The sequence below is a fragment of the Amblyomma mixtum genome, chromosome 3, assembly GCF_055824585.1.
Source record: "Amblyomma mixtum isolate Tamu chromosome 3, ASM5582458v1, whole genome shotgun sequence".
In the NCBI taxonomy this organism is placed as follows: domain Eukaryota; kingdom Metazoa; phylum Arthropoda; class Arachnida; order Ixodida; family Ixodidae; genus Amblyomma; species Amblyomma mixtum.
The window spans coordinates 26,468,878-26,490,463 of record NC_143014.1 but is presented as its reverse complement, the minus strand read 5'-3'; the positions used below and the strand labels follow the sequence as shown (position 1 = coordinate 26,490,463).

General features: G+C 51.1%; 1 protein-coding gene across 3 annotated transcripts in view; it reads left to right on the top strand.

Moving 5' to 3' along the window:
• Positions 1-21,586, top strand: part of LOC149349479 (uncharacterized) — a 135,109-nt gene that overhangs the window by 87,958 nt on the left and 25,565 nt on the right. For 2 of the 3 annotated variants that reach the window (XM_089578447.1, XM_089578446.1), the window contains exons 3-4: positions 14,784-14,854; positions 20,752-20,975. In XM_089578447.1, coding sequence (XP_089434573.1) covers positions 14,784-14,854; positions 20,752-20,975 — 295 coding nt within the window. Of the gene's footprint in view, positions 1-14,410; positions 14,681-14,783; positions 14,855-20,751; positions 20,976-21,586 lie in introns of those variants that run through there. The other variant, XM_089578448.1, reaches the window with a different exon arrangement.

Sequence of the window (21,586 nt, the reverse complement as noted above, 5' to 3'; positions counted from 1 at the left end):
GGCCTTTACTGCGCTCGGCTGGTGATCCACGGCCGCATAACGCAACACCCAACTGTGCCATGTGATGCAAAGAAACAGCGGGAAGCAGCGACGTCGCGATGACGAAAACTTGCCGGCGCAGTCTACGCGACGGAGAGACGCCAGCGCGGTGCTCCGTTTTCCCAGAGTGTTTTGCGCGGCCGCTTGGTGGCGCGGCAGGCCACTACAAGATCTATGCTACCAAAGGTAGCAGACCGCAAAGTCTTCCCAGCGCTTCCTGCCCACGAAGGCGTGCGAGGTTGCTGAAAAGTTTGAAGCAAGCCTGGCCCGCGAAGAGGTCACACACGCGACCACTGCATGCGGAACTGCGTAATATCACGGCAAGACATAAGATGCAGGTCTGCTCGAGAGGAGGACGTTCCAGAAAGAGGTGGTGGGACGATGAAGTGAAAGTTGCCTTCAAGGCGCGAAGGCTGGCTAATCGCCACCACTGTTATGTTGTGAAGATGCTGACCACAGACGAGGCACTTGCAGCCTGGTTTGGTTTGGTTTTATGGGGTTTAACGTCCCAAAGCAACTAAGGCTATGAGAGACGCCGTAGTGGAGGGCTCCGGAAATTTCGACCACCTGGGGTTCTTTAGCGTGCACTGACATCGCACAGTACACGGGCCTCTAGAATTTCTCCTCCAAAGAAATTAAACCTGGAGCATGTACCTCGAGCGCAAGCACGAAACGCAGGCCATAACGCAGCGTAAGATTGCCGAAGCGGATCGGCAGACACTGGAGGAGATGTCCGCAGAAGGATCAGCTGCTAAATTTTGGTCGTACGTGGAGGGCAGAACACCGGATCCGCTTATTAGAGATTAAACAACTGGCAAGACCGGCGATCACCGCGTAACCAATTATACGCAACTGGCGCCTTGCCAACCGACGTTGACTGCGTGAAAACACCTCTGGACGGCAAATAATGGTCGGTTTCACGTGGAGCGATAGATAGAGCCATTGGCAAAATTAGTGCGCGCACAGCTGGATGGCATCCCTGCTCATCAAACGCTTTGGAGCCCAGTCAAGCGAACAAATGACAGGTACCTTCATCCGGATTCTGACACATTCCCAAGAAATGAAGGGACAGCGGCCTTCTGCGGGACTACCGGCCCCTGTGACAAGCGTGGTGTACAGAGTCTTTACGCAGGTGTTAAAAGTCTGGATGATTTGCAGGGCGGAGCACAATGGTCATCTGGCGGAACTCCAAAATGGTTTCCGTCGAGACCGACGGCTGGAGGACGTTTTTGTCCTCAACCAGTGTACTGAGGTCGCCCGAAGGGAGTCTCGTGGATTGATGCGCTGTTTGTTTTATGTACGTCGCGAAGGCATGCGACAACGTACCACATGAACCACTAATGCAATGCCTCCATGGAGATGCCCCCCATTGGGATCGGCGTGCTCCGCCGCCTTTACACGAGCTGCACAGTGGTAGCCACAGTGTGCGGCGTCAGCTCGGAGCCAGTGGTGGTACAAAAGGAGTTGAGGCAGGCCTGTCCTTTATACCCCCTTCTGTATATGCTGTATGCTGCATGGGTGGCGCGCCAGCTCTTGGACTTGTAGTTGGAATTCACGCTCAGCTACATCAGCGACGGCGTGAAAGACCGTTGGATCCTGCCAGGCCTGGTATTTGCCAACGACGTGGTGTTAATGGCAGGAACAACTGCGGAGCTCCAGGCACTCATCAGCGTATGCGCGGAAGCCATATGACACCACTTGGATTTAATTTTAATGCAGAGAAGTCGTGCAGTGTTTCTCAACGCCTTCGGACGCCAAACAGCTTGTGCACATACCCAATGGGGATGTCATCGAGGCTACGGAATACAGGCACCTCGGCATCAGACTCGGCACGCAGCCCAGCAAGACACGAGGATCACCTGAAACAAGCTTCATGGCGGGCGGGGAACATACTCCGAAAGCGGTGCCTATGGGGTTGCAATCGCTTTATTATGGTGTGGGAGTTACGAAAAACAGTTCCCGCAATGTACCTGCACTGACGTTTGTAAACGCCGTCGTCTGCTTGACGTCGCCCACAGAGGAATGGCTTGAGCGTGGCCAGCGAGCGGTGGGACGTCTTGCGCCAGGGTGCCACGGTCGTGTGGCTAATTAGGCTGGGCAGGGTGATCTCGGTTGGTCAACCTTTGAGGCCCGCGAGGCACAGAGCAAGAGATAGCCTATGGCGGCAGGCTACGCCTCATGCAAAAGGATAGGCCGGCGCGCAAAGTTCTTTTATTATGAAAGCCAAAACTGCCTGCGGACGAAGTGGGTTAAGCGACTCCAGCACCTTCCGTCACAAGTTCGCTTTCTTCAGCAATGAGGCACAGGCCGACAGCGCGAAGAAATGGGCCGAGGCGGTTGACGCTCAAGTGCGAGTGCGGGAGCTAGAGTCGAGTCGTAGAGAGCTGCCATGGAGACGAAACCGACGCTGGAGTTGTACCGGACAGGCAAGCGAGACATCTTCGTCGAGAGCCTCTGCGATGACAGCGTTGGTGGCCGCTTGTTCGAGGCGCGTGCAGGGTGCCACGCCAACGCTTACCTACCGCAAGCGCTTCGACCCTGGAGTTGATCGCACCCTGTGTAAGGCGTACAGGACGCAGGCCGAGACAACGGCACACATGTGCGGTGCTGCGAGAAGCCATCAATACCACCGTACGTGGGCGCTGCGTTCCCGCAGGCGCTAGGGGGCCTTGATGTCCGCTTGGCCATTGAGGCACCCTATCAGGCCCAACGGGGACGGCACCATGGGCGCTAAAAACTCAGTGGCAGTCGCAGCGACGAAGCGCCGCTTTACTGAGTGGTGGACGCTAGTGCGACATTAGCCAACCGTTTTCGAGCGATAGCTCTATTACTACGTGTCTCCCAAGGTCATTCTTGATGCGCGTTTGACAATGCAAGAGCGGGGGCTACTTGGTGCTTCACACTGATCAATTCGCGCTACAAGGAACATACACACGAAAATACAAACGGACGAAGCGCTTCGTCCGTTTGTGTTTTCGTGTGTATGTGCCTTGTAGCGCGAATTGATCAGCGCGTTTGACCTTGAGGCCCCGGCATGCCCCGGAGCGCAGGCAAACCACGTGACTCGCCAAGCAGCGGCGCACCTGCCCGCACTCGCCTCTGTGATACCACGTGATTAGGAGAGGGCAGGATGGAGAGGCGCAGCTGCGCGCGCTCGCAACACCAGTCTGGGAGAGGGAGCAACGGCGGCGGTTTCTCCTTCAGTCTCCCCATGGATGAGGCGCGCGCCCGACCGAGTGTGTGAGCTCTTGGGGGTCGCCGTCAAGGCGCGTCCGATCGCCAAGAGGCTGTGCTGCAGAGGACGCGGGGGCTAAACGAACCGCTGAAGCCGAGGAGCAACGAAGCAGCTAGACTTGCGAAGCAACGGAAGTATGACCAGGAGAGAAAGGCCAAATGGTTAGCGGCGCAGGCTGCCACTGCTCATTAGAATTAGCTCACCAAGCCAAGCAGAACTTCCGCTTTGTATAACTAGGTTTAGAAGAGCTAAACCTCCCTAATTTTTTTCTTGATAGTTTCGTTGCTGTTTGTGTATGTGTTTGCCACTTCGCTCTCAATATTGTTTTTTTTTTCTTCCTCTTTCTCTGTGTCCAACCAGGGCACGTTTTTTTTTTGTGCCCTTCAGTTTCAAAGGGAAGGCCACGCTACCATATCATCGTCAAATGTGCGATTTCAATTTTTCACACGTGACGATAGTTTTTGTTTCGGGTTCCAAAGCACGTAATTTCTAGGGGCCTGCACTTCTGGGCTCCAGCTAGGTCTGCCACACACAAGCGCAAGCCTTGACCTGCCGTCCCTCAGGCTGGGCACCCGCATTCAGCCCAGTGGCGTGTTGTGCATGCGCCTAGTGCGAGGCAGAAGCCGAGTGTTGAGGTTGATCGCTGTGAAGTCGTCGCGGGGGCTTCGGCTGCCGCGAGCAGCTGTCCCTTGTCCCCCTCCTGGAGGCCCCACAAAGGTGTCCCCACGGCCCCCTTTTCTTTGCCCTCCGTGACTCGAGGCCACTGCGCCCGAAATGGTGTCGCCCTCCGTCGCGTTGTTGTTCGGCGGGGGTGCGGAGGAACGCCGGCCGCCAGTCGCTGCGTTTTCGTATTTTTTCTTTTATTTCCCGTGAAAGATTTGCCTTTTTTTTTTCGGTGACATATGTGGCAGTCTTGTGCGCATAAAAGCGAATATATTGCCTTGTGCGCATATATTTATTTATTTATCCTCAAGGCCCATGAGGCGTTACAGAGGGGGTGGTACGAGGGCTGGACGAAAACAAAATGTGAACATGAAAAGTAAGCATAGGGGGTAACAAAGCACACGCGTACACTGAACATATGATACGAAGCTTTACAAAAAAATGTTCTCGGTAGAGCACCAAACAACAAACAAATGATCGGGCTAGGCAGACAGGAAATTTTTTATCCCATCTTTGAATGCCACGGGATCTTGAATGCAGACAATGGAAGGGGCAGGTGGTTCCAGTCTGTTATGGTTTTCGGCAAGAAAAACTGAAAAAAAAAAGATTGGCATGGCAGTGTGGGGCGCGAACTTCATGTGCGTGATCGACACGCCTTGATCAGTTGGTTTAGAAACGAATTCACTGTTCAGTAAGGGGTTTAGTGAAATAAATTTTGTGAAACAGGCACAAACGGGAGACCTGCCTTCGAATGTGCAAGTTCGGTAGAACTGGTTGTGACTTCATTAGGGAAGCACTTGCAGTGCGGGCATATTTTAGATAGAATGAAGCGCACTGATCGATGTTGGATTGCTTCGACGTCGTCAGTAAATGCATAAAGAGCTGGATCCCGTATTGCGGAGGCAGATTAGTTTAGGTCGAATTAATGTTTGATACAAAATTAGTTTGAGATGCTTTGGCGTTTGAGAGAAGTTCCTACGCAGATAAGAGTGCATTCACATTGCTAGTGATATATTTCACATGAACATGCCATGAAAAGTTATTTGTTAGGTGCACTCCGAGATATTTGTAGGAAGTGACATTTTCGAGAGCTATAGAGTTAATTCCGTAGCAGTAGGGTATAGCCGTGTTGGTACGACGGGAAATTGTCATACTTTGTATTTACTAGCATTTAAGGTCATAAGCCGCTCGTTACGCCATTTGGAGACAGCGTCAAGGTCAATCTGTTATCATGAGCCTTAGCTATTTCACGATAAAGAACAGTCATCAGCGTGCAGCTTTATGGATGAGGAAGTACAGTCAGCAAGGTCATTAATATATATTAGGAATAATAACGGGGCCGAAACAGATAGTATGTAGTTTATTTTGGCTTGTTTGTTAGCGAAAATAGTCTATGTACAATCTGCCACAAAAGTTCACAAAATGCGGGTGTGCAGAAAAAAAATTTATTTCGAAGCAGTCACGCAAATCAGTCGCCTAAGATGTATGAAGGTGAGTGGGAACGGGCATGCTCCATCAGCTGGTAACGTACCTCTCTTCCTTTTCCTCTCATTAAAATTCATCTCTCTCTCTCTCTCTGTCAGGTGGCTGGGTCGCGAGGGAGCCCAATAATATGTTGTTGTTTTTTCGATAACACTCATTCCGTAAAGTTTTGTAGCCGGTGGTACAAAAATTTACGCATAAACGACCGTGTTCAGAGTAGTGGTTGTAGTATGAAATACTATCGTCGGAAAGGAAACAGTAACAGCGTGCAAGTTACGTGACCGCGGGCTGTAAGACGAAAAGAGAAGTTTATTTCTGAAATCTGGGTTGCACAAAAACCAAAATAAACGATAGCGAAAGAAAAGCGAAAACAGCTCGAGAACAAGACAGGCTCTCTGTCTGTTCGCCTTCATGTCGGAGTATAGCTTTATGCGGCCTTGATGAATGCAAGTGTATTTGCTGCCCACTCCCTCATTCGCGAAACGGTCTGTGAAAGCAGGAGCAAAGTTTCGCGTGGAAAGAAAGAAAAATGGCAGCGGCCGAAACAAGAGCCAGAGGGCCTCCGATCACGTGTATCTTCATGATGGCGGCAGTGTGGCAGGTGCCGCGGGACCGTCGCAAAAGCCACAGCATGGCACTTTTTCGTGGCGCTTGTGCATGCTTTCGAGTTGACGGTGGCTTCTTACGCGGTCGCAAACGTTTTAAGGCGAAAGCCTTGAATGCCTCACACTGCCGTGACCAAGACGTGTGAGCAAATTTGTCCGCGTTTCGGATGCATGCATGCCTTATATGGGCATATGCCGATCAATAGCCAATCGATACTTTATCGGGTGCAATCGAAAGACATCGGAACATGATATAAAGTGATTTCATGATCAGATCATTGCACTTAATGACTAATTGGTAATTAGTAATTGTTAAGAACAAGTGGCATGTGGGACTGTGCACTGGGCCTGTACCTTAACTAACATTAATTAACCAGTGTATTAGTTAAGGTCATGTTAACTATCATTAACCATACATTAACTAGTGTCACGAAATGTGCAAGTCATGCTTAACTATCATTAACCATCACTAATAGACGTTTCTAGACGTTTCATAGACACTGTGTCGAACATTCTAGAGAGTTCCATCACTTGACAGGTGAGTGACAGGACATGACATTACAACAATGGTAAAGGCCGATTAGTCTAATTAACCTTTCTAGTCAGACCACATAAATAAATAAAACCGAGTCGGAAATCGGTCGATTTGGGGAATCGAACCAGGGTCTCCGGAGTGCGAGACGAGCACCATAACCATTCCGTCATGCCAGCTTTTTTTGTCTTTATTGAAGGTTTGGAATGATCAAAGGCACGTCTAGCTAATACGGCATCTTCGTTCACTCCCATCTTTCTCTCTTCCCTTACGGCGAGGTTCAGGCGTCCACCGAGATATGCGAGAGATATACATTTCCTTTCCTCAAAAACCAATTTACCGACGAGCAAGGCGTAGAGCCGAATGGGCGATGGCGTTCTGTGGACTCCCTGGCAGCGTTGCAAGACGCTGTCGTGTTCCACTCAACATCTTAACCACACATCAGGGACACTAGCAGCAACACTGCGCTTAAGGCTTCCGCCCCACCGCACTTAAGGTCAACAAAGTGCCCCCCTGAATTTTTCAGTGTCCTCAGATGCCAAGCGAAAACTCCTTAGCCAAGCAAAATAGGCTCCGATAGTGAGCAGAAGGCGCTGCGCTAGTGGACAGTTTTAGCTGACTGGTTTTACGGTCCGTTCCGCTGACGCGCACAGCACAAGCGGAGGGCGCCGTTCCTCTGGTACGGCCAAGCGGAGCGGTTTGCACTTGTGAGTTCATCACTCAAAGCCTGGCGCAGCGGCTGGAGTCCCGGCTCGACCGTTTTTCTTTTCAGCGCAGTTTCTTCAGAAGCACGTAGTAATGGTTGTGGAATGACGTCACTACCCTGTAGACCAGTGCGAAATTCTGTAGTGCCGTCATCACTGCTGTATCGTTGTGGGATTACGACCCTATTGACCGATACCGATTTTCTCGACGTGCGTTTATGCCAACTACGGCGGTTTCTCTGCTGAGCGGGAACCTTAACGTTTTCACGTCAAAAGCCGCTTTCATAAAATGCAACACGGCAACCTGCTCGTGTGCTCCTGTATACAGAGGCTTTTTTCATTTGCTTCCCTTAAGGCACGGCCGCATCGCGAGGCTCATTCGGACCGACGGTTTGAGGAAATGCTGTTACTACCGTTAAGTAAAAAAAACCCTTTTATTTTGCCATTTTATTCTTTGTTCTTTTCCTTCTAGCCGTTAACGAAGAATGTTCCACTTCAAACGTCTGTTAAACATAGTGCTGAGGAAATAACTTTTGGCCTTTCCCAAGCACACGGAGCTTGCACCTTTTAGCACGGGGCAAAGGCAGGGGCAGCCTGTAAATACTGGCAGTAACAGACGAAGAACATCAGAAACAGTCTCAGGTTTTTTCGTATGTAGTTTAATGCTCAGAGACCGGTTCGCATGAAGAGCATTAGCTTTAAAAAAAGTTTGCTGGGCTGCTCATGGAAGTGATCGTTTCAACGTCACTATGGCTTCATTCCAATGCTAAAGTTGTAACGAAACAAGCTGCGCCGGCAGTGTAGATTGGAGAATTATGTGCGGCCGGGTCCGTTTGAACCCTTTCAAAATCTAAATATTCTAGCAACCACGGAGAGATTTCCTAACTTAGCAAATCATATTGCCAGTGGCGTGTCGAGTATGTGTATCGGAAATCAATTTCGGTTCGGTATCCCTGACTGCAGGTCCCTGTGTTCGCGCTGTGGCAGTGCCTCCGATTACGTTGGGGGCATTTCCGCGAATGGGCAGTACTGCGCGAGAGAATGAGCAGGGGTGTGGCGCGCAGATTGTTGACTTACGAGCAGGGGCGCTCGAGCCGCGAAGAAGCCGAAGGGCCACGGGGCTCGGTTCCGCCATTGCGGCAGGTTGGGCGCCGCTCCGTCTCAGAGGTGAGCCTCGCTGCTTCGGTCGGTAGCCGCCGCAGGACCACGCCTGGTCCTAGCATGGCTGTTTGCCGTGTAGTTGTCTCTTCCCGCGCGGCCGCTAAGCATACCGGCGGCAGCACGTGGCCTCGGCTGACGTCAGCGTGGGGCCTGTCGCTGGACGCGGGTGGCCCTGCGATCGATCGCGTGTGACGCATCCCGCGCGAGCCCGCCCTCGGATGCTGGCTCTGTCCGCCGGTAGAAAAGCCATTCGAATGAGACCTCTTCCAGTGTTAGTAAACAAAAGCCGTGTGACGTCGTCTTGACGCCGCCTCGCATCGAGCAGCTAGATCGTGATTTTAATGCGCGGGGTGTGGTTGCTGGACGCGAGGTCGTGCTGGCCACAGTGCTGCTGTGGATGTCCGCGCGACACACCGGCGTTATGTTCTCCGGGCACCCGCTGTCTCGCCCAGCAGTTGGTGAGGATGTGGCGTCGACAGTTGTGCCACATGCGGTGATCGATCAGGATTTGTGCTGCTGCCGCTCCCATTGGCTTGATGGGCTCCGCCAATCACTAGCCGCGCATGAATCTGTCTCCTTTCTGCACTCGCCTGCTTAGACGCCGCGAAGCTTCGCTCTAACAAATCCCACTTAGCTTCACGTGCGGCCCCGTAAGGTTTGTTTTGGCGTTTCCTTTAAACAGTCCTTTTATGTTGTGCTTAACTGTGGTGTACCATGGCTGAACAACGCCAAGGCAGCAGAGGTTGTGGTCCGAGAACGTGTGACAGCGGCTGTTCCCGCGGTGCTGTTGCGGTTCAAATTAACGGCCACGGATCCAGATTGCACGTGGCTCCCGTGCTGCTATGTATATAAGCGTGCTCTTTCTTTCTTTTCACACAGTTTTCAGTTTGTCGCGACATGTTTGGGCGACTTGTAAGTAAGCGCCTGTCCCACGTTTCTAAGTGAGCCACAGCGCTTGCGAATGAGGACCAGCGTGTGTGTATTGGACGTTTTTTGGAGCAGTCTGGACGCCTAGCGGCGGCGGCAGCGCGCATATGCGACTCGAAAGCATCCGAGGGCCTCTCTCTCACAAACCTTCCGTGTTTGCTCGCGGCCCCAAGCTCGGCCCTAAAATGCTGAAAAACCCAAGGCCCTGTTTTACACTGGCTTCCCACGACCTGACGTGAGGCGCCTTTTCACGAAAATGCAAGTGAGACATTCTGAGGCATTCTCTTTCCGTAAAACCTTTATCCACAAGAACGAACTGCTACAAATATTCCTATTTTCCGAGAACCATTACCGAATGGAACAACCTTGCTGGTCATATAGTCGAAGAGAATAATTTGTCCCATTTTGAGGAGCTGCTGCAACAAGTGAAGAAATTTTGAATGTTCGGTTGATGAGTAATTTGTTTAGATTTACTTAATTATATGCTTGGCGCTATGACTGCAGTAAAAAAAAAAAAAAACGCTCGGGACTGCCGCCGTGGCGCAAACCTGTCCCGAGCCGTTGCGGCGGCTCGAGTGGCCAGAGCGACGAGGCTCCAAGTTTGAACACTTTCGCCGCGACGCGCCTCTCAGTCGCCGAGTCGCTTGCATGTGAGCCATCCTTTGCTCACTTTTTACTCCCATATAGGCCTGTTCGTGTTTACAGTGTAGGGCCAAACCGATACAGTAACAATCATTCAAGTTACTACGTTTGCCCCTATCATGACCTCACGTGCCAAAAACTTATCAAGCTCGCCTCCCAGCAAACCAAAAACCTCTCAGAGACGTCTAGCTAGACGTCTCTGAAAGGTTTTTGGTTTACTGGGCTAACTCGCTACAGATAAGCTTGATCTGGCCGTCCCAACCATGAGCAGGCCAGATCTGAGTTAAAGCAGCCTGACGTGGCGATTCATTCGCTATATGCCGTTAGTAACTGCTTCAGTGTATCACCATGAAGCCAGACCACCTTTTGGTGCATACATGCCGCTAAGGACAAAAAACGCAGTTGTGAAACACAGCAGATAACTAAAGAAACTTTTCTGTTTTTCTACGTCTCTGTCTTCGTCCTTGTGGAGCCTCGATAACATGGACTTACATGGATAACATTTAAACTTTACTTTACTTAAACTTTAAACATTTAAACAACATGAATGTAACATTCTCGAAAATGGTGAAGAAAATGGGCCGGCGAGGCCCGTCAAGCAGTGGTGCAACACTGCTTTTTTTTACCTGTATTGCTTGAAAACAAAGGAAAATGAACCCTGCACGAACATGCAGGCCCTCCAGTTGTGACAGTACACAACATGTAACGCTTTGCAAGAACCAACCACGAGGGCGACACTTCTGCAGCATGCAGCTCGTATACACTCACCTCCGAATACCCACTACTGAGGGGTGTCCCATTAGTGATAGTGACGAATGGGTGATACGCAAAGTTTTCTAACAAAATAATGCGGCTGTGCGTGCAATCTGTGGCGGGCACAATCTAGGAGATTTAGTTGCAAAGTAGTGCTAGTTGAAAGACATCTTTACTTTAAGAACAGTGAGAAACGTTCTGAGACTCGATGCTTGAAATATTTTTGCATTGTTTTTTAGTCATGACTCAGATTATAATAATGTTTAGAAGACTATATAAAACAGTGTTTATCTGGAACGTTAATCTGATGTTTATGATACAACATATAACGTTATTTGCTAATTTTTAACACTAATGTTTTCGACACAGCATATAACGTTACTGCAACTTACATAACCTTTTAGAACATAATTCGTTCGGTGGTACCTGGGTTATTCCAGGGCTGTGGCTACGGCCTTAGCTGTATGCTGCGCCTTGAGCTGGGCAGCGCGGCCTCCCACAGGTTCTGGGTTTACGATTTTCGAGGCTGGCTGCACGCTTCGACAAGCCCATGCATGTATAGTGTGGGGGCGCTGCGGTCACGTGACCACTAGTGAACACTTGCCGGCGGAGGATAGCTATATTGGATCCAGAGCTGGTTCACGGCACCGATCCTGCAAAAGTGCCGCTGGTGCCAGCGCGGTGCAGGTGCATCGCGTCAGCAGCGCCACACCTCATAGGTGCGGCAATTTTCAATCGAGCGCGTGCAGGCAGGCCTTTTAGTCTGCTCGCCGTGGAGGGGTTCAGACTTCAGTTCTCGCGAGCATTTTTATGTGCGCGCTCGCTTTTGCGCCTAACGAGACTCGAGTCGGCCATGGAGTGGGCCATGGTCGACCCTTGTTGTGGAGTAGTTCTTCTCTTCTGACAGTGAATATATCAGGAATCCGACTCCTTTTGCCGCAACTCAGTGTTTGGACCGACCGCGGTCGAATTCCGAAGTGCTATACAAGCGTGGCCGCAAGCGACTCCAGTTTCGAATTCGCGGGCCCCTGCATATTTTTCGACGCCTAGGGGAGGGCGCCCGCAAATCACCGCCGAGAAGCCCCCTCGCTCATTTGTCTCTTGATAAGCAGCGATTAAAAAAGACAGTCCTTTAGCAGCACCACAGGACTTCCTCGCTGCTTAGCGCTTGTTCCGGCGTCCCCGTAGCCGCAGAAGAATGACCTGGCAGCGGCGAACTAGCAGCATCTGCCTGTATGCTTAGCACAGCAGGCAAAACACTCTCGGCATCGGCCTGCCCTCAGTTTGCCAATAGCCCGCACACCATTCTTGCGCCGTCTGGGAAAAAAAAATAAAAATCAGCGGGGCACTTTGTTGGCCTAAAGTGCGGTGAGGCGAAAGCCTGAAGCGCGGTGTTGCATGCTTGTTTGTGTCACTGATGTGTGGTTAAGATGTTAAGCTTCGCCCCTATGAGTGGAACGCTACAGCGTCTTGCAATGCTGCCAGGGAGTCCATAGAACGCCATCGCCCGTTCGGTTCTACGCCTTGCTCGTCAGTAAATTGGTTTTTGAGGAAAGGAAATGTATCTGTCTCTCATATCGCGGTGGACACCTAAACCTCGCCGGAAGGGAAGGGAGGAGGATGGGAGTGAGCGAAGACACCGTATTCACTAGACGCGCCTTTGTTCATTCCAAACCATCGTGCTGGCACGGCGGAGTGGTTAGCGTGTTTGTCTCGCACTCCGGAGACCGGGGTTCGATTCCCGAACTCGACCGATTTCCTACTCGCTTTTATTAGTCTGGCCTGACTAGAAAGGATAATTAGGCTAATTGGGTAGTGAAGCAATTAACTAAACTCAGTCCCACTTACTTGGAGCATCACTATACGATCCTTTTAATTGGTTGCATGGTTAAGTACAATTGGCCCCGTTTGAAATTCGCGCACTGTGACGTCACGACCGTTTCGGCCAATTGAAAAGCGTGACATTTCTTTCGACAACTCCTGCTTACAACGATGAGGCATTAAAGGCTTCCGCCTTCAAAATGTGTGAACTGGAACGCACACGGACGGCCTGTCACAACATGGCAGCTGCAACACAAAATGCAGAAGGTTACCTGTTGTCGAGTAGATTTCAGCGCCATTTTCTCGCAAATTGACATCGGACTCGTCGGCGACAGCGAAGACCTTCCTCAGTTCACCTTCAATATTGTCTGCTGAAAGCCATCTGCACGTGTACAACTTTTTGCACCTCATTGGCAGCTGGTGCCGTGGTTCCTTGCACCAAAGCGGCACCCAAATCAGTCGTGGACGGCGGTGCAGAGGGCGCTGTGGATCGAGGGCTTTGGTGCAGTGCACCATGAACCGGTGCAAGCGGTGCAGTGTACCACAGCTGGATCGAATGCAGCTATGGTGTGAGGCGTGCACACAAAGAATTGGAAATGTGTGCCAACTACATCCTTATCAGTGCAGTATTCAAACTTCTTCCATGAACCACTTTTAAGGCGGAAGCCTTTAATGCCTCATCGTTGTAAGCAGAAGTTGTCGACAGAAATGTCACGCTTTTCAGTTGGTCGCAACGGTCGTGACGTCACAGTGCGCGAATTTCAAACCCGGCCAATTGTACTTTGGGTAGTAACCATGCAACCAATTAAAGAGATGGTATATAGTGGTCTCCAAGTAAGTGGGACTGAGTTAGTCCCACTTACTTAATTCACCAATTAACCTTTCTAGTCAGACCAGAAAGATAAATAAAACCGAGTAGGAAATTTGTCGAGTTGGCGAATCGAACCAGGGTCTCCGGAGTGCGAGACAAGCACGCTAATCACTCCGCCGTGCCAGCACGATGGTTTGGAATGAACAAAGGCGCGTCTAGTGAATACGGTGTCTTCGTTCACTCCCATCTTCCTCCCTTCCCTTACGGCAAGGTTCAGGTGTCCACCGAGACATGCGAGACAGATACATTTCCTTTCCTCAAAAACCAATTTACCGACGAGCAAGGCGTAGAGCCGAACGGACAATGGCGTTCTGTGGACTCCCTGGCAGTGCTGCAAGACGCTGACACAAGCAGCAACACCGCGCTTAAGGCTTCAGCTTCACCGCGCTTTAGGTCAACAGAGTGCCCCCCTGAATTTTTACATTGCTGAAACTGTTAGTATCGGTTTTCAGGAACCAAGTACTTTACCTCCAGGTATCGAATAGATGCATGCTCAACGCACTCGAAATCAGCCTGCATCACTTGCGAAGCTTCTTTTCGCGCCAAGGTTGGCTTCACGCCAGAGACGCTGAGCCAAACACCATGTCCCCGCTACTGCCAAAAGTCGGTCGCCTGATGATCGGCGCACTACTTCCCCAGCGCTTTGGCGCCAGCAGGGATGCCATCCCGTAATGAGCCTTGAAGAACAGTTTGCGTTGATGACAAAGGAGGTGGTTGATAATGTTTATTTGTTGTCGTGAGGGCCAAATGGAGGTGCGCCGAGCCGCGGCCTGGGGATTTGTCGCAGCTTCGCGGGGGCGTCGCGCTGCAACGCGATCCGGCCAACCACGCCGTGACGGCTGCCGGGCGGCCCTCGTCGGTCTCGGATGACCGTCTGAGCGGCGCCGAATCGCGCACCCTTCGGCCGCTGGCGTCAGCTGCTCGATTGTGTTCGTTCTCGCGCGCCATCGCCACCGCGGGCATGGCACGCGCCACAAGCGCGTGCTAGCTGCGTGCTGCTTGCGCGTGCTAGCTGCGAGCTGCTTGCGCGTGTTAGCTGCGTGCTGCTTGGCGTGCCGATCGAAGCTCTTGGGCCGCGGTGCCGGTGTGGCTCGTCCAAGACAGGACGGGTCTCGAGGGCCATGGATCGGGCAGGTTCGTCGCGAGGCCCGCCTAACACGCGGCGCATGAAGCGGGCCAGGGGCAGTGACGAATCTCGGCTCGCCGTCGAGCTGCCTGCGTTCGAGCAGCCCGGCACTTCTCGTGGTACGAACACGGGTGGTTGAGGCCTTGACATGTCACGATTGGCGATGCATTGAGAGAAGGGCTGCTGGTGCATTTCCTGAACCCAATTCTTCCTCACTTTCAGACCTCTCTGCCGGACCCCTGTCGCCGCTCTACTTTTCCAACCTCCGGCCGCCTGAAGACTCCCGTCAGAAGGTAAGCTGCCGCATTCGGGGCGGGAAGGCGGCGACCTCGCACGGCTGTTGGGTTTTTCTTCTCTAAAGACGCCAGTAAACAGGACGTCGTCTCTCTTCGTGTTCCGTCCTGTTCGTCGGCGCCTTCGAGAACGAGAGTAGCCGCGTGGTGCATGTCTCGTAAGAAGCTCTAGAAACGAGGGACAAGGGAAGGAGGTGACGAGCGCTGCCGCCTCCTTCTTTTGTCCCTCGTTTCTAGCGCCGGTTTTAGAGCGCAGCTCTTTGGCGCCCGTTTCGCGGCTTCGCCGTTGCCCCTGGTAACCAGCAGTGGACACCTTAGTCGCGCTTTAAGCTGCGAAGCCAATGGAGCCGGAGCTTGGAAAGCCGAGGGAAAAACTGCCCTCTTGGAACAGTGGACACCTCAATCGTGCTTTAAGCTATGTGGCGGTAGTGACAGACGTGCGCTGCATGCGTTGGCATTGACAACGTTGTGCCAGAAACGCGGCGCTGAAGCCATAGGCCGTCTCCGTTCGTTGTGTTCACTGGCGTTGGCGTTGACCACGTTTTACACTCCGATCATTTTTTTAAGGAAATGAAGTGCGCATAACTGGCTCCCTGGGTCAGTGGACGCCTGAATCGTGCTTATAGGTACGTGGGGTGATGAGAGAGAGATGTTGGCTGCAGGTATTGACAACATTGTGCCAGAAACGCGGCGCCGAAGCCATAGGCCGTCGGCGTTCATTGTGTTTATTAGCGTTGGCAACGTACTTGTGTGCAATAGCGATATAGTGAAAGAAACCATTGTGACTGAAGAAAATATGTGCCTTGAGGAGATATCTTAAAATATTTTGGCTTTCAAACTTGTTCTTAAGTGCTGCATGCTTCTGATGGGGTTGGACTGTTTAGATTTCGGGGCCATTCGTCCAAGTGGATTTTGCACTGAGAGGGCAGAGTTGAACTCCTGAAAGAGTTGTAGTCGTCGCTTCCTACGTCGAAATCTTCGTTTTACTACCCCTTCTATCAAATTGTTAGCTTATAAAACATTCGTCCGACCTAAACTAGAATTCGCGTCAGCAGTATGGGATCCTCATCAATCTAACCTTTCTATAATCCTTGAAAAAGTTCTAAACCGCGCTATCCGTTTTATTTATTGTGACTACTCTTACTATACTAGCGTGTCCTCTTTAAAATCCAGAGCATCCTTGCCTAACCTTGAAACTAGAAGAAAAATATCTCGACTATGCCTATTCCACAAGTTCTATCATTCACCTTTAGGATCATCTATCATATCAACAGCTCATCGTCCTTCTAGCCGCAACAACCACATCAAGACCGTATACCCACCCGCTGCAAGAACTACATCTCATTTCCGTTCTTTTTTTGTCATATCATCTCGGGACTGGAACGATCTGCCGCCGGAAGCCGTACTCATCGTCAACTGCATCGACTTCAAGAAAAAGATTGAGGCCATCCTTATGTAATCAGTAATCTTTATGTACTCTGTAATCTTTATATAATCTGCATGTAATCCGCCCATCCCTCATGTAATGCCCCACAACCGGGGCCTTTGAGGTAATAAATAAATAAATAAATAAATAAGTATGAAAATATAGCACGAAGGTCAATCTTATATGCCAAAAAATGCGGTAAACGAACCATGGTATCGAGCATGGTGAAACTTTTGAAAATTTGTTTGCTAGGATCCAAAACAAATTGAGCAAAAAGAAAGCTGTCTCACAAACCCTGTGCACACTGCCTACAATAATTAAGCAAATAATGACCCACATTATCTGGGCTAAATCGTCATCTGACGTCCTGAAAACAGACTGAGAAGGTCCTTAAGAGAAAATTTGAGGATGTCTTCAGGACATACTGAGGCTGGACAACAGGATTGTGAGGACTTGTTGATCAGTAGGACGTCCTCAGGACAACACAGTGTCCTCAAAAATTAATCCTCGGGACGACCTGAGGATGTATTTGTGTTGCCTGGTAGTAATGATTTCGCATTAACATGTAACGAGGGTACAAAAACTCATAGACAACGCTCATTTTGTAGCGAAAAGAAGCTGAACCGCGACGGCCTTCATTGACCCATGAACAACTGCAATAGCTGCACGAGCGTAGTACCTCACGTGGCCGCTTCGTCGTGCAGCTGCTGCACCTTGGCAGACGCCGGAAGCAAGCAGCCGAGAGGCGAAGAACCGTCAGAAACGGCAAAATCCGAGTGGAAGGCTTCGCGGCCAAACCGAGCATCGTCGCTATTTGAATGCAACAAATGTTCGGGAGTGTAGCAAGTGCCGTAGACGGAGCCGCTGGCTGCTGAACGTGTGCTGATGGTAATCAAAAGCATGCCCGCAACGTACCGGGAACGCCGCTGCTGGGAGAGTTTTTCACTGAATTGTAGGCAGACCTCCAGGGAGCAAAGTTTCACTGCGAAAAATCCTGCGCGCCGCGCTGCTGCAAATTCGTCACACAATCTTCCATGCGAGGAAGGAATGAACGCCATCGGACAAGGCTGGTCATTTCGGAGAGTGTAGCTACAGTGAACTAGAATATTTTCTAGTTCACTGTAGTGTAGCCCCCACATGGAGAAGCGCAGGAATGCCGGGACGAGGCTTCTTACTTGGCTCGGCATAAAGCATGGATTCAGCTACCCTTCTCGAGGCAAACCTCACCGAAATGCTCTGACAGCTTCCATGCCAGCCTAACACCGAAGTTTTCCCTTGCGTTAAATCTATTGAAGAAGTGAAAAACGCAGTATCAAAATAACTTAACCTGCGCACAGAGGAGAGCATCACGCCTTGACTACCACTTTCGCGTCACAGTCCACGTTTTCGTCCCAACACTAGCCACGCCAAACACGAAACCTCGTTATGACCTCGTCTTCCTGGCATTCCCACGGTGGATAAAGTCTTGGAGTCCTCCATGGATAAAGTGCTCTTTAAGAAACTCGCATAGACGGTGGCACCAGCTTTCCCTCTTACTGATATTTAGGAACTCTGCGCATGCGACCAAATAACAGACAAGACGACAAAAAAGCGAAAAGAAGAAAAAAGCGCGGCGGGCACCGGCATCATACCCTAGCTGTATAGACTGTTGCAATGCTAAATGCGCACCGTAAGATACTTCTGTCGGTTAAACCGCTCGCTTATTCGCACTGGAATTTGACGCAAAGATGGCATACGGCAGTCTTGTTTTTTCAATACCAAGTTTGGATGATGTACTTTCCTGAATTTTTTTTTTCTCAACATTCATACAAGGCATGCTTGTTAAAACATCTGGATCCCTAGCTGGAAGCTAGTTGGGATCCATGCAATTCAGTTTCAAAGAAAATTGCAGGCATAACAAAAATTAATTACATTCATATAAAAGCTCATGAAATTAGAAAGCATTGATCAGAATTATTATAGAGTGCTTTGCAGTGTTCCCGATCCGAGAAGCCAACAACGCACCTAATCTGAGTAAGAGGTCATCAGTGCTGAGGCGGAAGCGGTTGCAAGCAGCAGTAGTGGCCAGAGCGATGCCGAAGGACTGCAGTCTGCTTACTACCGAGATGCCTGTTCTATCTTTTGTGGAGCACATTTTGAACCCCAGGTGGTCGAAATTATTCCGGAGACCTCCACTACGGCAGCTCTTTCTTTTTTCACTCCCACCTTCCTCCCTTCCCTTACGGCGCGGTTCAGGTGCCCGCCGAGATATGTGAGACAGATGCTGCGCCATTTGCTATCCTCAGAAACCAATTTACCAATTTACCAATTTTAAACTTCTTGCTGGAGAATATTTGTGAAAAGCGGCGTCCTTTAGCATCCTAGGCATACTGCAACTGTATTCGGAGCCCTTTCAGGCCCCCTTTAAGTGTCCCTCGAATTTTTTACCTTGGGGCCACCCCGCAATCTCAGTGGCACGTCATGGCCCGAACAGAGCTCGCAGTGAGTGCTATCTCGCTATGCCACTGCACGGGCCCCATTTAGAGGATCGGGCCCGGAGCTCAAAGCCCATGTCGAGCCTGCCAGGTTATCCATGCCAATCACCGATCACCGCGTCGTCTACGACTGCTAAATAATTAATAACTCAACTTATCTCTCATGATGTTTCGGTTGCCGCAACGGAATGGCGACTGTGACGTGTAGTTGACATGTCATGTGAGACACGAAACAAAATGGCAATATATCTGCTGATACGTCGTTTGCTGTCATTCCAGTTTTTAAGCAGTGTGGTTTAAGTGGTGTAGTGAATTAAAATTACTTATCAACGCTCATATTGAAAGCTTTTTCCAGGCCTCACAAAATATACATCACAACCACCGCTTGGTTGATGAAACCGAAATAGGATGAGAGAAGAAGTTGTTATTATTTAGTGGCCGGAGGCGAATACCACGCGACGGTACGTGTGCTCTAATATTGGATGCGTCATTTAAAAAAAAAAAAAAAACAAGCAATTAGGTGTACGTGCTGGCTAGCTCTGACCCCAGAACGCAAGTTTTGGCGGTGGAGTGGGCTGACAAATTCGTCGAGGGCTATGTACTCTCGACCACTTAACGCGACCTCTTGCCAAGCTCTTCCCGGCGAATAAAATGTTTTACAATCAATCAATTGGGTGTCTGTAATCCTTTAATGGTGCACTAAAGAGGAATCTGAACTCGTCTTTTTTTACCAAGGCAGCGTGATCTACTCGTTCCTAGCATTCTTAAAAACTCCGAACTATTGTCCTGTGCGGCCGATTTCCCCAATCTAAATCGGATTAAACGTCCCGGCTCCAGGCTTTTTTTTTTTTTTTTGAACTCGTTGCTGGAGTCAACTAACGCGAGGAGTGCCTTTCAGCAGTCCAGTCGCGGCTTTGTTTTCGCTTTTATTTTTTATTTTTTTTTTTTACGTTTCCGGGAATAAATAGTTCCAGTCAGAGACTACACAGCTGCAAATTAGGCCCGTGGAAATAAAAATAGGCGTGGACTCTTAGCTTTCGCCGATCGCTACGTATCACTCCGCCGATGGCTGAGCGGCAAGCCGTCACGGGACTGTTGACTCCTCCTACCATAAATTGGTTTTTGAGGAAAGGAAATGGCGCAGTATCTGTCTCTCATATCTCGGTGGGCACCTGAACCGCGCCATAAGGGAAGGAAGGAAGATGGGAGCGAAAGAAGAGCGAAAGAAAGAGGTGCCGTAATAGAGGGCTCCGGAATAATTTTGACCGCCTTGGGATCTTTAAAGTGCACTGACATTGCTGACATCGCACAGCACACGGGAGCGTTTTGCGTTTCGCCTCCATCGAGCACTTGGCTCAGTAGCCGAGCGCTCTAACCCACTGTGCCATTGCGGCGGGTATCATTTCTGAGCGGTTTAGATTTCCGTAGGGTGCGTTTGTCGAGGCAGCGTAGATGCTGATGATGTCGTGGTCATACCCTTTAGGTCTCCTCAATTAGGCTGCACTCGCTGCACAAGTTGTCAAGTTCCGCGGCGGTGTGCCGCCAGCGTGCAGCGTCTGTTGAGGCAGTGCAACTCAGCGGGTGGACATCCGATCCGGAACATGCGGCGCCATCTAGTTGGGTCTCGCGCAGTCTCCACGTGCGTTTGTTTATGTTTGGATATCGTCTGAAGGGAAACAAACACGGTCTTTGCTCCCAGATAGCTCTGTTTAGTCCTGCAGATGAACGCCCCGAGGTGCAGGGTTGAGGGCTCGGGTAGCCCGCTGGGAGTGCGGCCGCATGGTTTGCATTTGCGGGCATACATGTTTGCGCCGTGCGCAGGTGTACTATTGAACTGTATCGATTGGCTATTTTGATCGTGGAACTTGTAGCTGCAGTGTCTGATTAAGCCGGACCTCGAGAAACCATATGCGATGCATACACGGGCAGGTAGTACACCTTCGAAAATAAACACTGCACATGGGGTCCGCAGCCATGAGTGTCGTGCGTGTGTGCAGGCGAGCGAGAGCCCGAGTCGGAAGCGCCTGAAGCTGTCACTCGGAGCCGCGGCTGCCGAGATCGCGTCCGCCCCAGCGGCTGTGCCGATCGCTCCTCCCGGCGCCTGGGGCGAAGGCTCGCCCACACTGCGCAGGCGCAGCGCTTCGCATCAGCAGCGACGCATGGATCACCCGCCGCACCACTCCGCTAGGTGCACCAGCAACACGGCGAGGTGCAGACGCAGGTAAGAGCGGCCCGCGTCCATTTTGGCCCGCGTTCGGTGCGGGGTCGCCTGGCGGTGACTTTCGTGCCCGTGGCCGAATCGCGCGCGTGGCAGCCCCCCCGTCGTCTGCTGGCCCCGCGATCGACGCGCGCCGGGCTGTTTTCGCCGTGCATCTGGTGCGCGCTTTCCTGGTCGGCTCTGGGGGCCGCCGGCTCGGCAACCAGCTGACAAGGCGGCCGCGTGCGCGCACTCTCCGTGATGTGACCTTCACCTTGCGGGTTTATCGTCGTGCCGTTCGCCATGCGTTTTCTGCGGCGCTCGACTTGGTTACCGTGCGGACGATGCGGTTTTCGTCGTTATGTAAGCCTCTTTTTCCTGCACTCTGCCTCTGCGGCGGGCACTTGAGCGCGACTCTGCGGCGCGAGCGCTCCCGCGGCGCGCGCACCGCTGCGGAGCAAAACAAAGCCCATTCCTGCCTGCGCTGGTTTCGCTCCCAAGCGTGCTCCATTTCTACCTAGAAGCCGCCGTAAGTGCCGTGTGGCCGTTCGCTTCGACGTCCAAGTAATCGATTGAGCGAAATGAGGTTAGTTGCCGTGAGGAAAGCGAACGATCGAGTAGTTCACCTCGTTTAC